The 22,796-nt window shown below is 43.0% G+C and overlaps 2 protein-coding genes across 8 annotated transcripts in view; one reads left to right on the top strand and one right to left on the bottom strand.

Annotated features, from left to right (window-relative positions):
- The window catches only part of TBXAS1 (thromboxane A synthase 1), a 246,993-nt gene extending 243,218 nt beyond the window's left edge, over nucleotides 1-3,775 (top strand). For all 7 annotated transcript variants that reach the window (XM_064456647.1, XM_064456593.1, XM_064456602.1 and 4 more), the window contains one exon: nucleotides 177-3,775. In XM_064456647.1, the coding sequence (XP_064312717.1) occupies nucleotides 177-251 (75 nt within the window). In that variant the 3' untranslated portion in view covers nucleotides 252-3,775. The remainder of the gene's footprint in view (nucleotides 1-176) is intronic.
- Nucleotides 3,776-5,938: 2,163 nt separating this feature from the next.
- LOC104047562 (protein mono-ADP-ribosyltransferase PARP12) lies at nucleotides 5,939-22,356 on the bottom strand. Its single transcript, XM_064456584.1, has 12 exons — nucleotides 21,917-22,356; nucleotides 20,793-20,928; nucleotides 19,403-19,697; nucleotides 18,754-18,852; nucleotides 17,378-17,501; nucleotides 15,521-15,716; nucleotides 14,818-14,938; nucleotides 12,577-12,673; nucleotides 11,507-11,585; nucleotides 10,090-10,220; nucleotides 9,248-9,399; nucleotides 5,939-8,417 (listed from the first exon to the last, which is right to left on the bottom strand). The coding sequence occupies exons 1-12, from the start codon at nucleotides 22,225-22,227 to the stop codon at nucleotides 8,143-8,145; spliced, it is 2,016 nt and encodes a 671-aa protein (XP_064312654.1). The 5' UTR covers nucleotides 22,228-22,356; the 3' UTR covers nucleotides 5,939-8,142.
- Nucleotides 22,357-22,796: the final 440 nt, after the last annotated feature.

Below are 22,796 nucleotides of genomic sequence, written 5' to 3'. Positions count from 1 at the left end.
TTCTATTTAATAGTATACTACCACAGCTGACTGTAAAACAAGTACTTTACAGCTTCCACAGTAATCCTGGTATGAATTGGCCCCCCAGCAAAAAAGGTCTGTCTGTATGTGGGGATGTTATACACACATAAACAAATACATACAACTGTACATAAGATGCTCTTTTTTTTTTTCAGATTCCTTTGCAGCTGAAATCAACAGCCACACTTGGACCAAAAAATGGAGTCTACATTATACTAGAATCTCGCTAAAAGAAAATGTACATCCTGAAAACTTCTGGGATGGGAGCACTTCTTCAGTGACTCACTGGGTATAATGATTTTTCAAAACCTCAGAGACAGGTAGAAGACTAAGTCCCACTGATGGTCAGTAGGTGCTGCCTCAGTGCCCTCCTGTGGGAGGTCCTCCAGTCACTTCTTAAAATTTGATGTGGGCTCCACAGTCATTTGGTGGTTTTCAAATTGCTGTGGATAGTATCTGTAAAGAAGCATCCCACTTTCACTTGCTTTTCTACATTACATTTCCTTTCACTCATCTTTGAGCATGCTTTTTTCATGCTCAAGTTCAATGAATGGAACAGGTGTTAAGCATAGATTTTAATTTCAATTCATTATCTTACACATCCTTCTCATGCACTTCTAAGTCCCTACTCTAGAAAAAGCCCAAGAGGCACCACAGTTATAGAAGACAACCTAGGATCCAGTACATTGGATTTTATCCTGAACTCTGCTAAAAATCAAGGTGGAATCTCCTGCACAATGCTTAACCTATCCCTGTATCTGTAAAGTGGAAGGAGTTGCACCTTCTTCATGCTTTTGAAGTGATTTGAAATACGCTTAGATTAACAATGTGCACTTGGCACATTGCATCGACATGATTGAAAAGGAGTTAAGAGTTCCCCCATTTACCAGTTAAGTTCCATTAGCTAAGACCAAAGAAATGAAGTGGCAGCTGTTTTTCTGGTTACTGAACTGCTGTTGGCCAGGTGGAGAAAAGAAGATACAAATTTAATGAAAGCAGGGAAATCAGAGGAAATTTAAGGATATTGAGAAGGTGTTGGTACAACCTCTGCTTCACGGCTTTGAGGCCTTCCCTTTCCAAGCATTGCACTTGGCACCATCCTTGTCTGGCTCATTGACTCAAGGAAATCGAGTGCTACATGCACTAAAGCCAGTGGCAAGGGAGTGGGATCCAGGATCATCAGTCCCAGCGGCTCTCTTGATTCCCTATGTGACCTCAGAGCAGATAATGTCCCAAGTGCCTCACTCCACTCCGGAAGGAACCTGTCTGATTGCCAGCTGCAGCAACACCACGGATCCATTCAAGCTGTGTGGCTGTGCATGCGCTTTTTCACAGCCAAAGCAGCAGTGCGCTGTCACCAGTGCGCTGTCACACTTCCTGTTCCCTCCATGTTCTTTCCTACTCCTCAACCTGAAAAAAAACGCATTTCCTTCAGTGGGCACTGCAAACTGGTTGGCTGTAAAACAAAACCATGAGAGAAGATGGTCTCAGTCTCAGGGTCCTTTGTTTTTCTTTTTTCTTTTTTTAATTTTTATAAATAGCAAAAATTCTTAGCACACCATAAGAATAAGGAAGCACCTTTCAGTTCTTTGCAAGCATTGACTTTCTTCTTCCTGACATACTCTGGTTGAGGTTTCCTTAGCACCGCTCTTGGTGATGTGCACAGGGAAGTGTCATGGCAGCAGTAGGAAGAGGCTGACTGCTCAGCTTCACTGCAAGGATTGCTGGAAGGAGCCATCTGCTCACTGATCCCTACCTGTAGTTTCTCTCCCGCAAGCACCTTTTGCTGCCTTCTTCTCACATGCTGCCTTAACACTGGTCAAATTACTGTTTCTTGCTCCTGGAAGATTTTGTCTTTCTCTTTCATGGGATTTTTTTTTTTAAACCAGAACTGTACAGGGAGTAAGGTGAAGTACTGACCTCGAAGTCGTGGAATTGTTCCTATTTCGATGGAGCATCTCTGGCATGCTAATGAGGTGCCCTGTTACAGACACCGATTATATGAATTACTGATGGAATGATTCTTATTTATTTGAAAAGCAATATAGTGCATATACCATCATCTCTACACATTGTCCATCATTTTTGCCTCATAAAAGTAGTGTGCTGGCAGCTGATTTACTGTACAGCTTATCCATACAACTGGCAAAAAGTTGGATGGGCCTTGCTTAAAAACATCCCACCTACCTGAATGAGCAGGAAGGTTACTCCAGTCTGAAGTTAGCTGTGACAGGGTTGTTTGTCCCTTCAAATTTTTTTTTACTGTTTTTCTTCCTTATATGACTTAACAGGTCATTGTGTGCTTCATTTTTGAACAAATACTCCAAGACTAAATCAAGCTTATGTCTTTCCTCAATACACTTTTGTATCGACTGTTCTACAGCTTGTCTGAATGCTGTTTGTGTCCTCAGTATTTGTCTGAGAGAGTGCCACTAACGTGTGGAGTGTTGAACAACGCATATTTCAGTGCCTGAAATGAGCACTATTATCCTGAATACCATGTTGACTCCACTGGAAGAAAATGGTGGCTGCAGCTGTGCATCACATTTTACAGACTTAGAAACTACACTACACCAAGAGTGTTTCCCAGCCGCTTCTAAGTTGGACACAGACAGTATGTGTGCGAGTAAACTCGTTTTGAGTCTGTGCTAATGTTTTTTTCAACTGTCCAGCAAAGTTTTCTGGTTAGGAAGTATTACCTATTTTCACTTGTCAGTTTGTAGTGGTATGGAATAGAGGAATTATTTTTGCAGCTGTGAGCCAAGCCACATTTTTAGAAGTGCATCATCCCTTATTCTGCATGCAGGCCTAGCGAGTCAGCTTGAGATATAAGACAAAGAAAAAACTGCCAACTTTTCAGTACTATAGGAAGAACCTCAAGCCATTTCTTCCTTCTAAACAACCGTCTGTTTAAACAGCAGCTGATAGAGTCACCAGACACTGCAGAGTCTTCTATTTTACCAGGATACTTAATGATGCTGGCCCTCTCCCTGGCTGTGTGGGCTTAACAGCATACCTATAGAAAGAGCCATGCTGAGGGACTGGCGCCGCTCTAGCCCTCTGGAAGCACAGGTTTGCAGAAAACAAGACAGAAGACTGACAACAGCTCTGCAAACCAGAAACTGGTAATATCCTGTTTATCACCACGTGTTTGTGCACCCATATAACACAGTCCCAAACTGATCCTGAGCAGATCTGGCTTTAGTATTCATTAAAAAATATAACTTTTTTTTTTTAATTATGTTTATAGTTGCACCATCAAAATAAACTATATCCTTAAGTTATGGTGACTGTTAGCATTTGTGGTACAGCATGTTTCAATCAACAGCAGTTGATTCTGAGCAGATGAGAGGAAGAAGGAAGCTGATTTAGAATATTTCTCTCCTCAGAAACAGTAAATGTGTTGTCTTGCATTGCTGAGCTGTGGGTTTGTTTAAAATCGGGCATGTCTGTTTTACAAAAGGGTTTTAGTCATTCTCTGACAGCCAATATGAAGCAAACGCTGTTTGGTAAAGGAAAGCTTCTATTAAAAACATCTTCTGGGACTTTGCAATGATTATGGAAAGCTGTCAGTATAAAGTGGTATTTTTAATGACAGTGCTGAGTTAGAAAGCATTTACAGTTCTGTAGTTTATAAATAGTATTCCCGGAATAATGGAACTGGGTGTTAAAAATTGTTATGCTTGATTGATTGTAAATTTGAACTATCTATTCTTACCTGGCATTAAACTGCAGAATTTCATGCTTCCTGAAATTACCACCTTCTCATTTCCCTTTGTTAAACGATGTTTCTATCTTGGACACAGCTTCACCTAATACCAGACTCTTCTGTGCATTTACAGTAGTGGATATGCTAAAAGAGCTTAAAGTTGATTTACAAACTTTATTTCATTGCTTGGTTCGCACATGCCCACTCTTTGTTCTGTGAAAAGTCTGATGAGCCTCTTAAGATGTTTGCTCCCTGCATCTGGGTGCTATGGCTACTTTCAAGAATCACAGAATCCCAGGTTGGAAGGGACCTCAGGGATCATCTAGGCCGACCTTTCTAGGTAAGAGCACAGTCTAGACAAGTTGGCCCAGCACCCTGTCCAGCTGAGTGTCCAATGTGGTGGAATCAACCACCTCCCTGGGGAGATTATACCAATGGTTGACGGTTCTCACTGTGCAAAATCTCCCTCTCATGTCCAGTTGGAATCTCCCCCAGAGCAACTTGTGTCCATTCCCCCTTGTCCTCTCCATGCAACTCCTTGTAAAAAGGGAGTCTCCATCTTCTTTGTAGCTGCCCCTTAAGTGCTGGTACATGGTGATGAGATCCCCTCTAAGCCTCCTTTTCTCCCAGCCTATCCTCATATGACAGGCTTCCCAGTCCTTTGATCATCTTGGTAGCCCTTCTCTGGATGCTCTCCAGCCTGTTCACATTTTTTTTTTTTATAGCGGGGACCAGAACTATACACAGTACTCCAGGTGTGGCCTGGCAAGCGCTGAGTAGAGTGGGAAGTAGTGAAGAAGGGAGCAGAATCCCCTCAATTGCTAGGATTTTTTTGCAAGTAGAGATGAAGCTGTGACCGGACCTGAAATAAGAAGTGCAAGGGAGCTATTTGGGCCCTGGTAAAACAGGTAAGCACCAGTAACCCTGGCCATATAAAACAGCCATCCTCCTGCATTTTGTGCTGGAAGAGGTATTCCAAGTAAAGCAGCATTTCTACAACTTTCACTTGCCCTTTGAGCCAAAGGCAGCGCTGAGCAATGGTTTCTAAGAAGCAAAGTGCAAGTCTTCTCCAAGTCAAGCAGCACTAAGTGCACTACCATAGCTGGTATGTACCCCTCATTCGCCAGGCTGCAGGTATCCAAACTGGGTAGTGCACTGCTGCTCCTTTGCTGCCACCACTTATAGACAGGATTTTGACACCCACATCTTACAAAATCTAGGCAGACTATCAGGACGACCCGGATTACAGGTAAAACTCATTAAATGGACCGGCGGGTGGGGGGATCAGGGGTTTGTAAACAACTGTGCTCCATACTGCACTACTAGCATAACAATGTTGTTTGGCTTCTGCTGGCTTGCCATCTGTCTTGCCAGGATGGACCTGTTATCAAGAAAGGAAACAGCCTTCACAGCTTATCTTTCTCCTCACATGGTGTAGGAGTGAGTGAGAGATTATTACGCTGTTCCTATAGCCAAGAGATAGCTTTCTCACTCAGAAGAAAGGTTCAATATCAGTTTTTGGCTGAAGTTAGAGTTAATGCAAATCGACTCTTTAATCTGTTCATTTCCAAATGCAATCCAAACATCTGCAGCAGGACCCCGGTACTTAACAGCAGCAGCTTTAAGGAAGTTTCCAAGAACTCAGAAATGTAGTGAAACGTGTTGGTTTTAGTATTGAGACACAACCATTACAAGGAATTAAGTGGTTTGAATACCTATTTATCTACTATGCACAAGAAAGTTACCACTGCTGTTTCAAAAGTGGAAAGCATGGTAACTTTTCTGTGTGTTAATGGAGAAATAAGAGATGACAAAGTAACACAACCAGCCATTTTACTCCACTTATTTTACTTACGCATGCGCGCACACACACTCACACATCCACCCCAAGAATTAAGGTAAAGATTTAAAAATATTACTAGCCATCAAAAATGTTATTGAAAAATAGCTCAACTCTTTGCATGAAAAAATTGTTTATTTCAATTTTCTGGCAAAAGATTAACATGACTTTAGCTATTTCAGTCCTTAGCTGAAATGCTGGTAACGTTCAGAGGAAGAAAGGCATACTGCCAGTATTCTCATTTGTCGTGAACATGTAAACGAACATGTGTTTTGTTTTGGCATAAAAATCTTATTCTGCACAGGTATGAAGGCTTTCATACATAATGTTATCCTCCTCAATGAACATAGTATTTGCTGACAAGCTCATTTGCTGACATAGGATTTATTGTGTATGTTCTATTACAAATCTTTCAAAAGAAAGAATACAGCCAACTTGCTTTTCCACATCCTGTGTTTTACTGTGTTTAAATACAAATAGGAGTATTTTTCTTCAGATATCGTGCTGCTAGTTTTACAGCTCATATAAAAAGGAGTTCTGCACAGCCTTACTCTAGCTAATCATGGCTAAGCTTCTGGTTCACAGTGCTGAAGTAATAGTTATCCAGTGTACACCTGTCAGTCATCACCCAACTGAATTAAAAAGAAGTGCTTCTAGAATACAGGTAGAGATGAGCTGGTTTTGGTCCTATACAATGTATATCTTAAGGCTTTTGCAGTACACTATAACTAGTACTCATTTAGGAGCATTAAAACTGTGATAAAGTATCTGCCTATGCATCAGCAACTTTACTCTCTTAAGAAATACTTGACAGTTCAAGCGTTTTGTCATCTGCATACAATTATGCTGACTACTCAACATTAATAACATCTTTTGCTGGTGTGGTATAACCCCAGCCAGCAACTAAGACCCACACATCTGCTTGCTTGCTCTCCCCCAGTGGGATGGGGGAGAGAATCAGAAGAGTAAAAGTGAGAAAACTTGTGGGTTTAGACAAAGACAGTTTAATAGGTAGAGCAAAAGCCGTGCGCACAAGCAAAGCAAAACAAGGAATTAATTCACTCCTTCCCATGGGCAGGCAGGTGTTCAGCCATCTCCAGGAAAGCAGGGCTCCATCAAAACGCCATCACTCCAAATGTCTTACCCTTCCTCCTTCTTCCCCCAGCTTTACATGCTGAGCATGATGACATATGGTACGGAATATCCCTTTGGCCAGTTGGGGTCAGCTGTCCCAGCTGTGTCCCCTCCCAGCTTCTTGTGCACCCCCAGGCCTGCTCGCTGGTGCGGTGAGAGGCAGAAAAGGCCTTGACTCTGTGCAAGCCCTGCTCAGAGGTAATGAAAACATTCGTGTGTTATCAACACTGTGTTCAGCACAAATCCAAAACATAGCCCCATACTAGCTAGTATGGAGAAAATTAACTCTGTCCCAGCCAAAACAATCACAGCTGGGAACAACTGAAATATTCAACTTAATCTTCAGATTTTTAAATCTTCAGCTCAGTGGCTGAAGACAGTGCACTCCCAGGTAAGCACATTTTTCCTGCAAGAAAGTCCAAAGACACCTTGATTACACAGGTAACCAGCATATCTCCTGCAATCAAAGGGGCAGTACACCCAAGGGAAGTCAGTCACTCACTGTCCTTCCCAACAGCTGTAAGAGATCCATAAAGTGGCTCCACAAAAAGAAGGTATTGCTAACACAGCAGTGCAAGCAGTGTATTTCACTCCTAAGTATGATATTCTTAAATGACAGAGTGAGTTGCCTCCTCTTCTTCCCCACCGGCACCTGCCAGCACTCTCTCATTTGTAGGCACAGTGAAAGTCATAAAAAACTTGTGGTCTCACAGACCTAAAATACAGCATTTATCTGACAGAGTAAGTTAACAGAGTAGCACAGCACCAAGCAACCCTTGCTATGCTTCATGTCTTTGGTACTTGTTTTGGATGAGAAAATTAACAGGTAAAAATAAGTCTCTGTTCCTTTTCAACAAACAAGTTTAATTTTGGAGGCTTTGTTTGTGAAGGTCAAGTAGGGACAAAAACCAGTGCTGCTAAGAATTTATGCAGCGAGTTGCACACAGAGACAAACATGGTACAGTCTCATTTGCAAACACTTGAATGTCTACTGTTACAGGACACATTATTTTTAAAAGCAGGTTTTATAAAATTTTGAGTTAAAAGATAAACAGGTAGAAGGATACAGCCTCTGACCAATGAGCACATGTAAAGACCTATCCTGAAACAATTGTAACTAAATATTGATTAAACTTGTCAGTCATAGCCAATCCTTATGTTACAACCATCTAATAAATGCATAAAAGTCCCTAGTAATGCAGGGAAACATGATACCTGCTAGAGAACAGGAGACAGACACAGGATTTTAAGAATTCTAAGACATCCTTCATGTATTTTTACCCCTTGTTTTCTATTGCACAGAAAGGATAGAGAATAAATGTTTCTGGACACTCACCTACCCAATTACACAACTTCTAAAAATCACTTTTTTTTTCCTCTGAAGCCACTACTAAAAAATGTTTGTACCAGCTAAACATAATGATGACAAGTTCTGCTGCTATAGCATTCTTGCCAATGCCTGGTCAATGTATTCTATGAGATACTCTGGATAAATCTGCTGCTTCTCAAAGATGACAAAGATAGAAGGGTTTGAAGAGCTATTCACACAACTGTCATAGAAGTTCTGGTTGTCCTTCAAGGGAGGCCGAACATAAGATGAACTACCAAGCGTGAACTCCCCCACCAGCACCCGTGCCAGAAACATGGTCTTGCAGTGTGAGTCTTCCAAGCAGTAGTTGTCAGAATAAGATGCATCCCTTGCAAAATAGCTTCCTGCAGAAGAGACACCAAGAGAGAGTTGATAAGACACCAAAAGTGATGGGAAGGAAGTGAGACAGTGGGAAAGCAAATTCATAAGCAAATCCATTAAGCAGCTCATGAATGACCTTTCCAAAGCCTTTACTTGCCCTGTATGTCCTTCTTAGTGAAAATGACCCCTATGTTTTACCTACACTTTTATTTTTCACATCACACATATTAAAAAGCCACAAAAGTAGTGCTTTAAATGTTAACATACTCCTCAAGAAGATTTCCTCCTGACCCTAGATGTCCACCTTCCCCAATCTCGCCCAACTTCTCCTGACAGAGACTACTAATTAATATTCATTAGAACATTTCTGAGAGTTAAGCAGTATTCAGTCGAACAGGTGGGTCAGCCTGTCTCTTGGCTATCCCACTTGGTATGTCGATCCTTTCCTGTACACAGGACAATGTAAAGGAATATAATTTGCTAACAAGGCAAAAAGCCTGTAAACAGGATGGCATTTACGTTCCTGGAAAAAAAAACCAAATAATGACACGTTGCCTTCCCATAGGAGCTTGGAGAAATTGGAACAGAAGTAAGCCTGGACTCCAGAAGAAACAGTCCCTAGAACTGGCCGCTCCTAGGCTTGTCTGTTCTTGCAAGGATAGAGTGGAACATAGAGGCCAAGGCCTTTCAGTATGCCTTAGCTCCAAATGATCATTGCCGAGTCAGCTGGGTTGTCCACATCACCACAAAGATAAGCCCTAGACTGGCTGAGTGCCCTCTTTCTAACTTTACACCTCTGGAGTAACTAGATAATTTTTTAGCAAGTCTGGGGTTAATGAAAAAGCTAAAAAACCTTTGCCGTAGACTGTCCCATGAAGGCCACAGATCCTCCAGTCAAAGTTTTGATGACAGATGGCATCAATGTATTTTTTACTGGTCCCATGAAACAAAAATCGCTCATCCACATCCTTTCCGCCATTGCTCTTCTGCATTTGTTCCTTTTGCCTGCAATAAGAACCACTATCTTTGCAGTTCCACAGTAGCTGTACCCAGACAGGTTCCAGCCATACTAGCACTGAGACAATTTTACACAGAATACTTTCTGAAAATCCTTATGTTAAGGCCTAAACTTCGGAATTGCAGGGTATCTTGCTGTCTAGATGCATATAAACATGCTTTCATTATAAGCAAATGCCTCCAGATATTTAATATGTTAATGTTTCAGTCACTGCCTACTGAGAGAAGGAGAAGAATTATCTTTTTTTTAAAAAAAACATGTTCATAATAAGGCTTTCCCTCAGCGAGTTTTGCATTTAGTTCTGAAGGCTGTTTCAGTTTTGACCAGCTACAAACCAGTGTTTGTTCCAGATGTGACTGATTATCAGGCTTCAAGTCTTCAGTGGAAGGCAGCTGTCTTGGACACAGGCCTAGCACAAGTCAGAACCACTTACTCAGGAGCAAGGATTCCTCCCACAGAGCTCATCTAACTATTCTAAGCTCCATGTCTTGACTGCGGTTTTGTTGGTACCTCTTTATCTACGTGTTGATCCTGGCTAGGTATTTCAGTTCAGGAGTGGAAGCAGATTCTTAAATACAGCTGCATTTCAGGAATGAGTATGTCTATCTTCAGCATGCAGCTAATTGCAGAAACAACAAACTTCATGCACACATACCAGAGCAGTATGTTACACATACCATTGATACAGTTCCCAGAGAGATGGGTTCTGAACTCTACAAATCCTTTTAATAACTGTTTTGGGCATTGTGCGTTGAAAGTCCACCTTGACTTTCTTGTATTCTTCAGAAGAACTGTCAAGCTCAATCAGCTGTAAGGAAAAGATTAAAAAGCTACTCTCATCTTTTACTAAATCATAACAAAGCCCCCCCACCTAGTGCACTACTCAGACCTTTACAGTCTTTTCTGTGAAGCAGAGGTACGAGCAGCAAAAATACTCCTGGAAAAAAGGCAGATTAGAGATCTCAGCTCTGTAAAAGCGAGCTCTTACCTAGGGAACATTAACTCCTGGGGTTTAAGACACCCAGGCTGCTCTCTCACAGGACATTAAAAGGGCTGCATGCTTTTGTGCAGCCACCCAGCCCCTTTTAATATTTAGGCCAAGATACACTTGCATGCATATATCAAACAGTACCTAAATACATAGTAGAAATGAGCACATAAAAAAAGAACAGAGAATTTATGTTGCAGCAAAGAGTACCTCTACATCCATGCTTTTTAAGTCTTTACAGTTTATACTCCCTACAGCCAGTGAACACAAACTGTGCAGCCTGTTATGTTTTTAAATAAATTGAAAAGGCTTTATTGAATCAACCATTTTAGGGAAGAATAAGGACACACTGCCAAAAATCAGTCCTGAGAGCATGCAAAGTTTTCTACTTGCATGTTTTCCCTAGGAACATCAAGAATGTCAACATTAGCCTTCCCTATTTTTTACTGACAATTTCTTGAGGATTTGCATTTTGAAAGTTACTAATTTTCAAGCTTCATATAAGCTCTTTTCTGTAGGTATAGTTACCAGAGTTGACAGAGGTGGAGGCAAGCAGGAAGTCAGCAAAGGTAAACCATGCAGATATTAACTGGGTGTGTTACAAAGGTAAAGAAGTTGACTGCACTGGAGTTATGGCACATTTTAATAAATGATCCCAGCCTGAACTCTTGCTGATTTCAGCAATCCTCCACAAGTCACACACAGCTCAGGGAGTGGCTACCCTGAAGTTTAGATGCATGATTTATCTCTTATCTCTGATCCTTCACCACATGTTGGACTTCAAAACTACGTATCTTGGGCACCAGTAACAGTCTTTCTAATATGGCATTAGCTTCAGGCAAATTTGCGAAGGAAAGGGATAAATAGTAGCAGTGAAAGTCAACATTGCCACAGTTATACTGCCACCATTTGTTAGTTTAAATTTGGGTCTAATTTCACCTCTAGGTCTTCCCAGTGTGGCGTCAGGCTCAAATTTACCAACACCCCTGTGTTAAATTACATAAAAAACAGTCATCTACAAAGGCACAAAAACCACTGAACTTGTGATGTAACAAACCTGTATGCGACAAAACTTATGGAGAGAAAAAAACCAAAAAGCTCCAAACCTTGAATCCCAGTTCAGGCAGCGCAGATTTGTCCCAGTGAGCTGGAATGCCCTTAAACTGTTCTGTATTTTTAAAGCCCCTGTACATTACAAGACATTACAAATAGGTAATTAAAACAAAACAAATCTCTACGTTTTACGTATATATGATACTGAATATTTTTGCCAAGTTTAGGGAGAATGTAGGCAACTGAACATATTCAGAAATATTTCAAAATTTTCAGTTCAATACATGAAAATATTTGTTCTAAATCATCATGTCAAGACTTATGGCAGGAAGTAAGATGCCAAATGAGAAAAAAAAATTAGATATACACTGAACTAAACATGAAAGTAGTTCTCTTAGTTGCGAAGAGTTGAATGTATACATAAAAGCTCTGCTACACTGGGGTAGATAAATAAAAATGCATCCAGTATCACATCAGTATGTCAGAAACAGGGTAGATACAGCCCCCTCCTCCACTTCCATTCCAATTGTAATTAGTGTTTTTAGCAGTTCTTTTCTGTGTTGTTTAAGCAAGCACTGTGTGCTGCAAGGGAATGCATAAAAAGAGTTGGCTGTTACATGCAATTAGATAAAACTTCTCCTCTTGCAGACTTCCACCTTTTACTCCACCTTTAACAACTACTACTTTTCTCTCACATTGTCCGGTTGTTCTCAACAGAATTGTTTCTAAACTTGTACTTAGCTTTGAAAATTACTGATCTCAGATGTTAGAAAGGGCTAGTATGCATAAACGTTATTGCTTCCATCTATCAGCTGCTCTGAGAGCTCCCTCTAATCAGCCGTTCCCTGCAACATGTTGAATTATCTTCTATGCTTCCACATGTTCTGTGGCCAAACCAAAACTTCCTTCACCCCTCAAAGCTCTCGAGCTGCTTGAAAACTGTTGGCCAGGCTGCACTACTGCCCTAGATAGATGATGATGTAGGAAAGGTATGTCCCTTCCCCCCTCAATTTCTTTTACTATTGCCTTAACAGCTACTCCTTCACTTTATTTACACCCCTGGAAGACACTGCATTCACAATGCACTAAGTCCAACACCACAGAATGAGCAGTTGCAGGTTACCTGGCTCTTGTCTTTTCCACCTCTGTCTGAGAGACAAATTTAGGTCTTCTGCAAATCGCTCTCTCTGTTGTGTAGCGAAGGTTTTTCTGAATCATGGCTGGGCGGAAAGAAAACAAAACAAAACAAAAAAACACAACCCTGAACAATCAGAAATATATTTTAGAAAGCTTTCACACTGCAGCAAAACTTGCCCCAAAGTTGTTTCATCAAAAATGTTAACAAAAAGCCACTGAGCTTTTTTTCTTGCTATGTAAAGGGAAGTCAGAGCAGGATGTGGAATCCATGGTTTATCTGTATAACTCACCGAGAAACAATGCAGTTTCTGTTTAGCTCTTAACTTTAGAAAGAACGATAGACACTAGTAGCTATTCTCCCTTCGTTGTTCCATCAGCCGCACTTAACTGAAAAGGATCATTGTAAAATAAGTATCTACTTTTGCTCCATGGATTGCATCCCCTCCTCAATTTGCAATAAATAAGATACTGTTTTCCTACACGTAGTTGTAGGTTTCAAACCCTATAAACACAACCTAACAGCTATGACAGGCCATTCATTTTTACATTTTTACAAGTCACAGCAATCTGAATTTTAGAGACATTCTTTCTGGATCTTGGAACCTCTGTAGCTACTGCCACACTATTCCAGCAACAAAGACTCAGTAACAGCCAGGAGAATGAAACTTCACCTTCAGGGAGAGACACAAGAAGAAAGCAAACAAACAGAAGAAAATCTCTTGGCACCACCAAGCCTAGAAACTTAAGTTTTGGAAGACCTTGACATTGCATATGTTTGTCTAAGTTACTAAAAAACCCAAACCTTAGAAGAGGGATTGATTTACTATGCAATTTTCCCTTCTAAGCCAGAAAAGTTTCCCCAGCCTATAGAGAAGATTAAAGCATTGCTTTCAATTGAATCACAAACAACATACCACATGCCTTTCCTGGCTGTATTTGTTTTTTCTTTTTTTCCATGAGGAATGGCATAGTAATGGAGAGTTAGATCAAAGGTAAGTACAATAAAATGACAGTCTAGGCAGGCTGATTCCCACCACTGCTGTTCCCCATGACTTTTGAAAAGGATACCTGGAAAGGCAACAGCTCAGAAAGGACAATGCCATCACAAATGGCTTAAGTTTACTGAACTCTTGGGAAACAACATCGTCCTACTTTGATGTAGTCAAGGTATTTCCTCAGCCTTTCCAGACAGGCAGAGCTATGAAAAGAAGACAGCTATTGTTGCAGTTTCGGCTGGTGTAGAGTTAATTTTCCTCCTAGTAGCTGGTATAGTGCTATGTTTTGGATTTAGCATCAGAATAATGTGATAACACACTGATGTTTTAGTTGTTGCTAAGCAGTGTTTATAAGTAGTCAAGGACTTCTCAGCTTTCCATGCTCTGCCAGCGAGGAGGTGCACAACAGGCTAAGAGGCAGCATAGCCAGGACAGCTGACCAAAACTGGCCAAAGGGATATTCTATAGCATATGACATCATGCCTAGTATATAAGCTGGGGGAAGTTGTCTGGGGGGCAGCAATCACTGCTTAGGGACTGGCTGGGCATCAGTTGGTGGGTGGTGAGCAGTTGGATCACTTGTTTTTTTCCTGGGTTTTGTTCCTCTTTTGTTGTTTACATTCTCATTACAATTTTTATGTTTATTATTATTTTATTTCAATTACTGAACTGTTCTTATCTCAACCCAGAAGTTTTCTCACTTTTATCCTTCTAATTCTTCCCCCCTGCACTGGGTGGGAGTGAGCAAGTGGCTGTGTGGTGCTTAGTTGCCAGCCAGGGTTAAACCACAACAGTTACACAAATTTTGCAATGCTAAGGACGGTCTGGACCCTACACCTTGCCAAGTATTCATTTTCCTGCAAGGCAGTGATTAAAGCAAACCAGAAGCTGGCTTGCCAAGTCTTCCAGAAGTTTCTCACCATTTGTTTGTGTTGGTGCTAGCATCAATGGCCATGTCACACTTGGACTTGCTGGCAGACATTTTGAAACCTAGCACAAGAACTTCGCAAAAATAAAAGGTTTGGAAGAATAGGAATGCCACTTTGTTTATGTGAACAGCTGTTATTCTGAGAATTTCACAGAAGCTCTGTCTCTGTAAGCTTTGCAGTTCGAAGTTCAAATTTCTCTCTCCTATCTCATGTAGTAATGTAGTTTAGAACCACAAAATACCTGAAAGGGAGGGAGGGAGGAAACAAAACAAAACAAAAAAAACCCAAAGCAAATGGACATACCTCCAAAATTGAGTTCATATTCATGTTTTCCAGCTTTGAAGTTCAGCTTTGGAGAACTTTTGGCTATATAAGCTTTCTCCAGGTCATCACTGGAGATAGTGGCAGCTATGTGATTATTATCCTGTCAGGACAAAATCAGAGAAGAAAATAGTCTCCTGGTCTGTTATATACAAGTCAGTTTAAAAATCAACAACTGTCATATGGTATGGTGGCTGCAGTATGTATCAGCTTTTGTGCATGACAGTGGTTTTCAGGCAAAAGCCATATATTAAGCAGATGAAACTGCCCCTAAAACAAACCAGGAAGTGTTCTGAAGCCTAAACTTACCTTGCAAGGTGCATGCAGTGAACACAACTACTGAGATTGCATATTTACCAACTAGACCTTAGCGAAGATGCAGAGTATTACTGGAGCCTCAGAAAAGGAAGGTTTAGTCAGGAGCAATGAAACAAACGTATTCATGTGATCCTACCTGACATGGCTCACTGAAGAATTATCTGTTATATTTGTGACTCACCAGTGAGCACTCCCCTACCTGAACCAATCAAATTTGCAGGGAAAAGATCCCATTAGGCCTCTAAAGTCCATCTGTACAGTATAAGAGGGAAGGAGGAAGAGAGGGAGGATATAAGCTCTGTGTACTTTTCAGTAGTTCTACACTTTTAACACAGAATTGAGAGTCTCCCCATTTCTCCACACTTACCTTTTTTCCATACTCCTGCCACAGGCCATATTCATCTTTCCAGTACCAGATCCATTCTGTTGTAAGAATGAAGTGAGGGGGTTTGGTCACAGACGAAGCTGTAGAAAGTCGTCTAACCTTTTCAAACCCAGAGCACATATTCAGAAAACAGATACATGACAAGACAGAGCCACTTTCAGTAACACCATTATTAAATCTATAAAAAAAAAAGGAGAAAAAAATCAGAACTGTTTGTGAAGCTTTACACATAGGTTCAGAAGCCCACCACAAATCTGCAAAGACAACATCACTCAAAAGCAGAACACAAACCTGTAGTTTCCACAACAATCTCTCCTCTGTCTTGCACTTGTACGTATTTTGCGTTACAGTATTACACCTCACATTGGTCCCATGTGCAGTAACCATTATCAGCTCGTAAATCAGCGAGTTAGATAAGATGAACAGAAACAGTGGAAAACGTACACTGCCTTCTTCTTGCTAACCAACTATATTCTAAACATAACACTGTCATAACTTAAGCATGGCTTCAAAGAGCCACTAACGTAACATAAGAGGGCTACGTAAATTCTCCAGCATGGGACACAGCATACTGATATGAGCCCCTTCCAATACCCTCTTTATTCTACATAACCAGTTCCAAACTCTTAAAGGTATTTCCATACTCTTAATGGTTTTCTGCACCCAAGAGTATCTCTCTCTAGGTACACAAGGTATTCTACTAGTTTCACAATATGGACTGGGGGAAAAAGGGGCAGGAGGGACAGGAGGGACAAATATCATGCTACCTTTCCATATTCCATCTGGAAAGGTGAAAGGTTACTTCTAACCATGGGGTCAAGCTGTGTATTGCCAAGCTCTAATCAAAGACAGATTCCCACAAGTACTTGTGATAAAATCACCATTCTCTGCAGTTTTCCAGCCATTCTTAGTGGGGACTAAGACTTCCTATGGTAGCAGCAGTATGAGGTATTCATACATTTTTCCACAGCAAAGAATACTAGAATCTATGGGTCAGTCACATACAATAACTGTGGTGGATTGACCCTGGCCAGCAACCAAGTGCCCACACAGCTGCTCATTCATTCTTCCTCCCCTCCTCTGCCCAACGGGTAGAAAATAGGAAGGGGAAAAGCTAGAAAAGTTGTGTGTCAATATAAAGGCAGTTCAATAGGTGAAGAAGGGTGTGTGGAACGGGGGGTGTGTGTGTGTGTGTAAATAAACAAATAAATAAATAATGCAAAGCAAATTGCTCACCACCTCCCACAGGAAGTCTAATGCCAGCCAGCCTCCAAATAGCTGCCACCTGAGAAACCAAAACCCCAACCCTCCTCTTCCTCTGCCCTAGGTTTTACTGCGGAGCATGACATTATATGGTATGGGAGATCCCTTTGGTCAATTCAGGTCAGCTGTCCTGGCTGATCCTCTCCCAACCCCTTGCCCACCCCCAGCCTACCCACTGCGGGTAGAGAGGGAAGAGCAGGGCAGAGTGGGAAAAAGAGAAAGCCTTGACTCTGCACAAGCACTGCTCAGCAACAGCTAAAACACTGGTGCATTATCAGTACTGTTTTAGTCACAAATCCAGAACACAGCACTACATGGGCTGCTATGAAGAAAGTTAACTCCATCCCAGCCAAACCCAGTATGGTAACACAGAGGGTCCTATACAGACTCCAGGTGTAAGTCACAGTGGATGAGATCTCCAGCAAGAGCATATCAGCAAAGTGAGGTCAGTAGAAGAATAATGAATTAAGCTACTTATGTAATGGCTGCAATAGAATAGTAGCAATTTATAGCCACTAAGGGCCTGGTTCAATATAGCAAACTCCAAACATAATTAGACTTTAGAAGAGTTTATACCTGGTGTTACTAGGGTCACAATATGCTTTTTCTATTTCTTCCATATTCTTCAAGTCCTTCCAGGTATTACCATCAGAGATCTGCCATCTGTATGGCAAATGAAAATGAGTTCTGATACACTTATCTATAAAAGTTAAAAAAAAAAAAAGAAAAAAGCAAGAGATGCATTATTTTTACAGGCTATGAGAAAAAACTCCAACATTTCAGGAATGTACACCTAGCTGGTGAAAGTGTCAAATGCATAGGTATGGGAAGTTTTCACCTATAGGATCATTACAAGCAATAGTTCAGAATTTTTCAGCGTTGAGTAAGCAAAAAATCAATTTTTGAGCTTAGGCAGAAGTTCAGTTTCCCTACCTACTAGGTTCTCTTTGTGCATCTAAATTGCTAGCAGGAGCTCAGTGGTGAAGGACTGTTCTGTCTTTCCAGTTTCAGAGACAAAAATTTACAATGAATCATGATCACAAGTCACAAGAAGCCATTATATCATATACAGAATAAGAGCGTAGACTCAAATATCTATGCTTAAACACTTAGTCCCAAAGTTGTATTATTGAGGGGGAAAAAGAAAAAAAAAACAGACGAAACAAAACCAAATAGCGCTTAGTTTTAGGATAGGAGGTACCTTACATTTAGAGACTTCAAGAAGTCTCTAAGGGTCCAGGCCTCAGCAGGAACAAGAGTAGTGTTAGCAGTGGCCCAGGTATCACAAGTGTTACTCAGAAATCTTTCGAAGAGTCAGTATGCAGTCACTCCTCAACAGGAGGAAAGATCACATCACCAGTACACATATGCATAAACTTGAGGCTAGCTTTCATAGTAGAACAACAGGCAACTTGCCTACAGGGAAAGTCAGGGAGACCACACCATGCAGTTCATGTGAGAAGGTGTGCTGTACATCAGGGAGCTATTACAGGTCAAGAACATCAAGAAGGAAAAGGATGGCAAAAGGACAACAAGCAAGCTGGCACAGCAGCCTTTTTCCTGGACAAGCTGGAACATTTTGAAAGGAAGACAGCTCAGACAGATGGAACACAAGAGTGCTAGAAGAAACAAGGAAGAGTGTAGAATTCCGAGTATCTTTTGCCCCATTTCCGAATAGCTATCATTCAGCAATCCCTTAGATGAACACAAGTGGAGTAGCCAATCTCCAACACAGGCAGATATTATACATTTCAGAGTAAAACAAAACAGATCCTTTGTTTGGTATACCAGGTAGGTCAAACACTTTCCTACCAGCACTCCAGGTGACAATGAGGTTTAACTAAAGATAAACATAAGCTCTGAAGTTTCCCCTTTCTATGAAACTTTCACACTTTCATTTTCTCTTTATGACAAAACAAAAATTTACATGACTCGCTATAGTCACAACCTACCTTTAAAGCCACAATTTCTGTACAGATGATATAAACATATCTGTGCCAATTCGTCATCATTTGTAGTCAAGGACTCTCGGCTAGAACTGTGTTTTCTCTCTAGAGGGGGAAATTATAAGACTAATTAATACACTTTGTTTCAACAAGCCCACTTAAAAGTACACCTATGGGTAGAGAAGATGCCTAAAAACAGTGTTTTTAACTACATAACTGTAGTCAGCTCCAGAAAGACACTGAAGTCTTTGATAACCTTGTATACTCAAAAGTCCTATCCCTTCATCCACCCTTTCTGGACCTCCTGTTACTGCTAAATTCCTCAGGTACAGTTCTTAGTTATCTACCCTTGTTTATGTTTTTTTACCAAGAAAAAAAATATAAATCTCCCTATTTCCAGTTCCTGTTATGATTTTCTAACCCCAAATTAAAAATTTTTATAATACCAAGCACTTTATTTCCCAGGAACCCATAATGCCTTGTGTCTTCACCTGGCAAGACACAAATCTCTGTCAATGAGATAGGTGCAAGGTCCCTCCTAAAAGACACATCAAGATGTGAATTCAGTTTTCTTTTTCCTAATGACATCTGTGAGAATGTTACATTCACTATAGTGACTCTTCTTCTGGTGTTTTCAAAAGATGATATAATTTACCTTTGCATGGTGAAGACTGGACATCTTCTATGTCATACACACTCCTGTTGCCATTTTTAATGTCATACATATTCCTATAAATGGAGGGTAGTTTCTCAATAATGTTTGAGCTTATTCCCTGTCTCTCCAGTTTCTCATAACATTCTGACTTCAGTAAGTCATGGGATCGCTTGCAGCTGCTGCCAAATCTGCACTGTCCCCGCAAAAAGTACTGGCAAACATGCAGTTTGGTACACATCTTTTTGTAGGTACAAGATCCATAAGGTCCATCACCTTTGTTATAATACAAGCAGACCTTGGGTAGAGGAAAAAAAAAACAGTATTTAAAGATTAAATTACAATGTGCTCATATAGACTGTTTGAATTCACGATTTTTAGTTTTTTACAGCTACGTGTCCACATTTGTATTTTAAAGACTTACACAAGTTTCTTCTTCCTTGTTGTTTTCCAAATGACTACTTGTTAGCTTTTCCTTTTCCCTGCTAACATCTAGAAAGATCTTTCAAGAGACAGCCACCATCTTACAGACGTTCTCAAGCATATGGGATTTTGTTCTAATTCACATAAATGTAGGAACATGGATTTTATTGTGTCACTACCTGAACTCTTTGGTTTTCTAGTTTTGGAATAGTGAACTTTTTTGACCTGAATTTGATGGTACGAGGTATTGGATATGGCTGGGATGGAGTTACCTTTCTTCATAGCGGACCATACTCCGCTATGTTTTGGATTTGTGACCAAAACAGTGTTGATAACACACCAGTGTTTCAGCTACTGCTGAGCAGTGCTCACAGTGTCAAGGCTTCCTCTTTTTCTCCACTCTGGCCCTCCCACCCAGGTAGGCTGGGGGTGGGCAAAAAGCTGAGAGAGGACACTGCTAGCCCAAACTGGCCAAAGGGATATTCCACGCCATATAATATCAAGCTTCAAAATGGGGGGGAGGGACAGGGAAGGGGTGTGTGTAAGGATGGGGGAGGTGGGTCCTTCTTATAAGGTTGCCCTTGATCAGAGATTTTCTGGGCAATGGTTTGCTTGTGGGAGGTGGTGACTAACTTCCTTTGCAACACTTGTGTTCTTCCCCCCTTTACTCCTTGTGAAACTGTCTTTATCTCCATCCACAAGTTTTTTCACTTCCTTTCTTCTTGTTTTCTCTCACCTGTCCTGCTAGGGGCATGGTAGAAGGGAGTGAGTGAGGGGCTGTGCGAGTGCTTATCTGCCAGCTGGGGTCAATCCAGCACAGATGAGAACAGAGGATGCAGATTTGAAGTTTTAGATTTGCATTATGCGACTTAAACTGACACCTAACATCTCCAGCCAGCATCATCAAGCCTTGCCACTTTGTGATGCTCACTGGAATGCAAGGCTAAGAAACTGCCACAGTACTACTCACCTCTGGTAAGAGGGAAGGGTCATTTTGAAGCAGAAGCTGGCGAAGCTCATCGCTGTTTAACTTCTCAAGTCCATTTTGTTTTAGAACATAGAGATTGTGGTCTGAGTGGAAGTTGTGAACAAACTTGCATTCCTTCCTACAGGTTCAGAAACCCAAGTGCAAAATGAGCACAACAGACTAGCACTATTTTGCTACCCTGTTGGTATTACACTAAACAGTTTAAAAAGCACAAGAAATCAGCTAGTTTCAGAAAAGGCTGTAGCACTCATTTAAAAGCAATGATGTGATTTGCTAAGCAGATTACGTAATTACTCTGAAGATAACTGCCACGCTGTTTCTGATTTAGAGTCGTTACAGCATTAGCGTAGCCTGCTGATACTGGCATTTTTGACCCACAGCTCACCACCATGTGTGAGAACGCACCAAAACACCACAGTAACGCTCCCTGGCACTGAAGTCAGTGGCACATCCCCCAACTTCAGCAGCACAGTGTGCCCAGATTTGCTGTGTGCGGGGAGGGGGCAAAGCTTTTACCGTCGCAGGGGCCCCGCCGGGGGGAAAAGCGCCAGCCCGAGGGGCGGTGAGCTGGGGAGGCGGCGCTGCAAACCAAAGTCTGTCAAACAACTGCCCGTGTCTCTCTCCTTTAGAAACTAAAAAGGGGGAAAAGGGAGCATTTCCGACACAGAAAAGAGAAGCGAAGCCTTTACAGAAGCCTCCTTTCACTGACGGGGGCGCCAGGCCGAGCCACCCGAGGCCGAGCCCCCTCACCCCGGAGGACAAGCCGGCTCCAGGCCCAAGCCCTCGGCCGCCACCCGCCCGCACCGGGAGAGGCGGAAGCGGCCGCAGCCCCCACCCGGCGACACCACGGCTCATGAAAGACACAGACTTTTCCCTCCAAAACACTTCTTTTTCTCAGAAACGCGTTTGCTGAGCGCTGCCAAAGTCCCGGTCCCCGAGGGGAAAGGGGGCTCCGTGGACGGCAACGGCGACCGGGGTCAAGGAGCAGCACAAGACGCCCGGGCAAGCGGCCCACCGCGGGGCCCGGCCCCGCCTGCCCGCCCCGGGCAGCGCTGGTGGGCGGGGGTGCCCCCGCCGGCAGCCCCGGGCCGCCCCACGCCCCTCACCTCGCCTGCTGGTTGCGGCACAGCCCCTTCAGGTGGAACTTGCAGAGGTGCAGCCGCCCGCACTGCCCCTCGCAGCCCGCGCCGTACTCCTGGCACAGCCGTACGGGGCTGGTGGCCACCACCACCACCACCCCCCCTGCCGCCGCCGCCTCGCCGGGCCGCCGCACCAGCGTGAAGCGCTGCGCGTCCCGCAGCACCAGCGCCAGCTGCTCCTCCGTGGGCCGGCCCGGAATCCGCTGCCGGAGCTCGCTCTGCTCCAGGCAGCCGCCGCTGGCGCACAGCACCCGCAGCGCTTGGGTGGCGAACGCCATGGCCGCGCCGCGGCTGCCGGCGCCGGGCGGCCCCACCCGGGGACGCTCCAGCCCCCGGGGCGAGGAAACGAAAACGAAACCAGCAGCGAACGGGATGGGCGGGTGGTGCCGGCCCGGGGAGGGGTCGAGGGCGGAGCGGGGGGCGTCCCCCTCCCGGCCCTCCTGCCCCGTCGCGGTGACGCGGCCCGTTCCCGCCCCGTCCCGGGCGGGGGCTGCCCCCAGGCGGCGGGGCCGGGCCGGGCCGGGCCGGGCCGGACGGAGGGGACGGTCCTGAGGGAGGGCCCGGCGCCGAGCGCTTGGGGTGCCCACGCTGCCCGCAAGGCCGGGGCCTCCCTGCGCCTGCTGAGGCGCTCCCAGAAACCCACGGTCACCCAAAAGTCTTTGATACTTCTTCAGCGGAGTTTGGGGTGTGGTTTATTCTCCGAGGTTTTTTTAACCTGACTGGAGGGAGAGAGTGAGGCATATGCAGTGGTGCTGCCTGAGGGCCCTTGGACTCCCTCTTCCTTCTGATTTTTGGTATTTATATTGGCCATTTTAAACGAAATTCGACCAAAAAGGGTAACAGCTGT

The sequence above is a fragment of the Phalacrocorax carbo genome, chromosome 1, assembly GCF_963921805.1.
Source record: "Phalacrocorax carbo chromosome 1, bPhaCar2.1, whole genome shotgun sequence".
Lineage (NCBI taxonomy): Eukaryota > Metazoa > Chordata > Aves > Suliformes > Phalacrocoracidae > Phalacrocorax > Phalacrocorax carbo.
The sequence above is the reverse complement of the archived record's forward strand: the minus strand, read 5'-3'. Positions and strand labels throughout refer to the sequence as shown.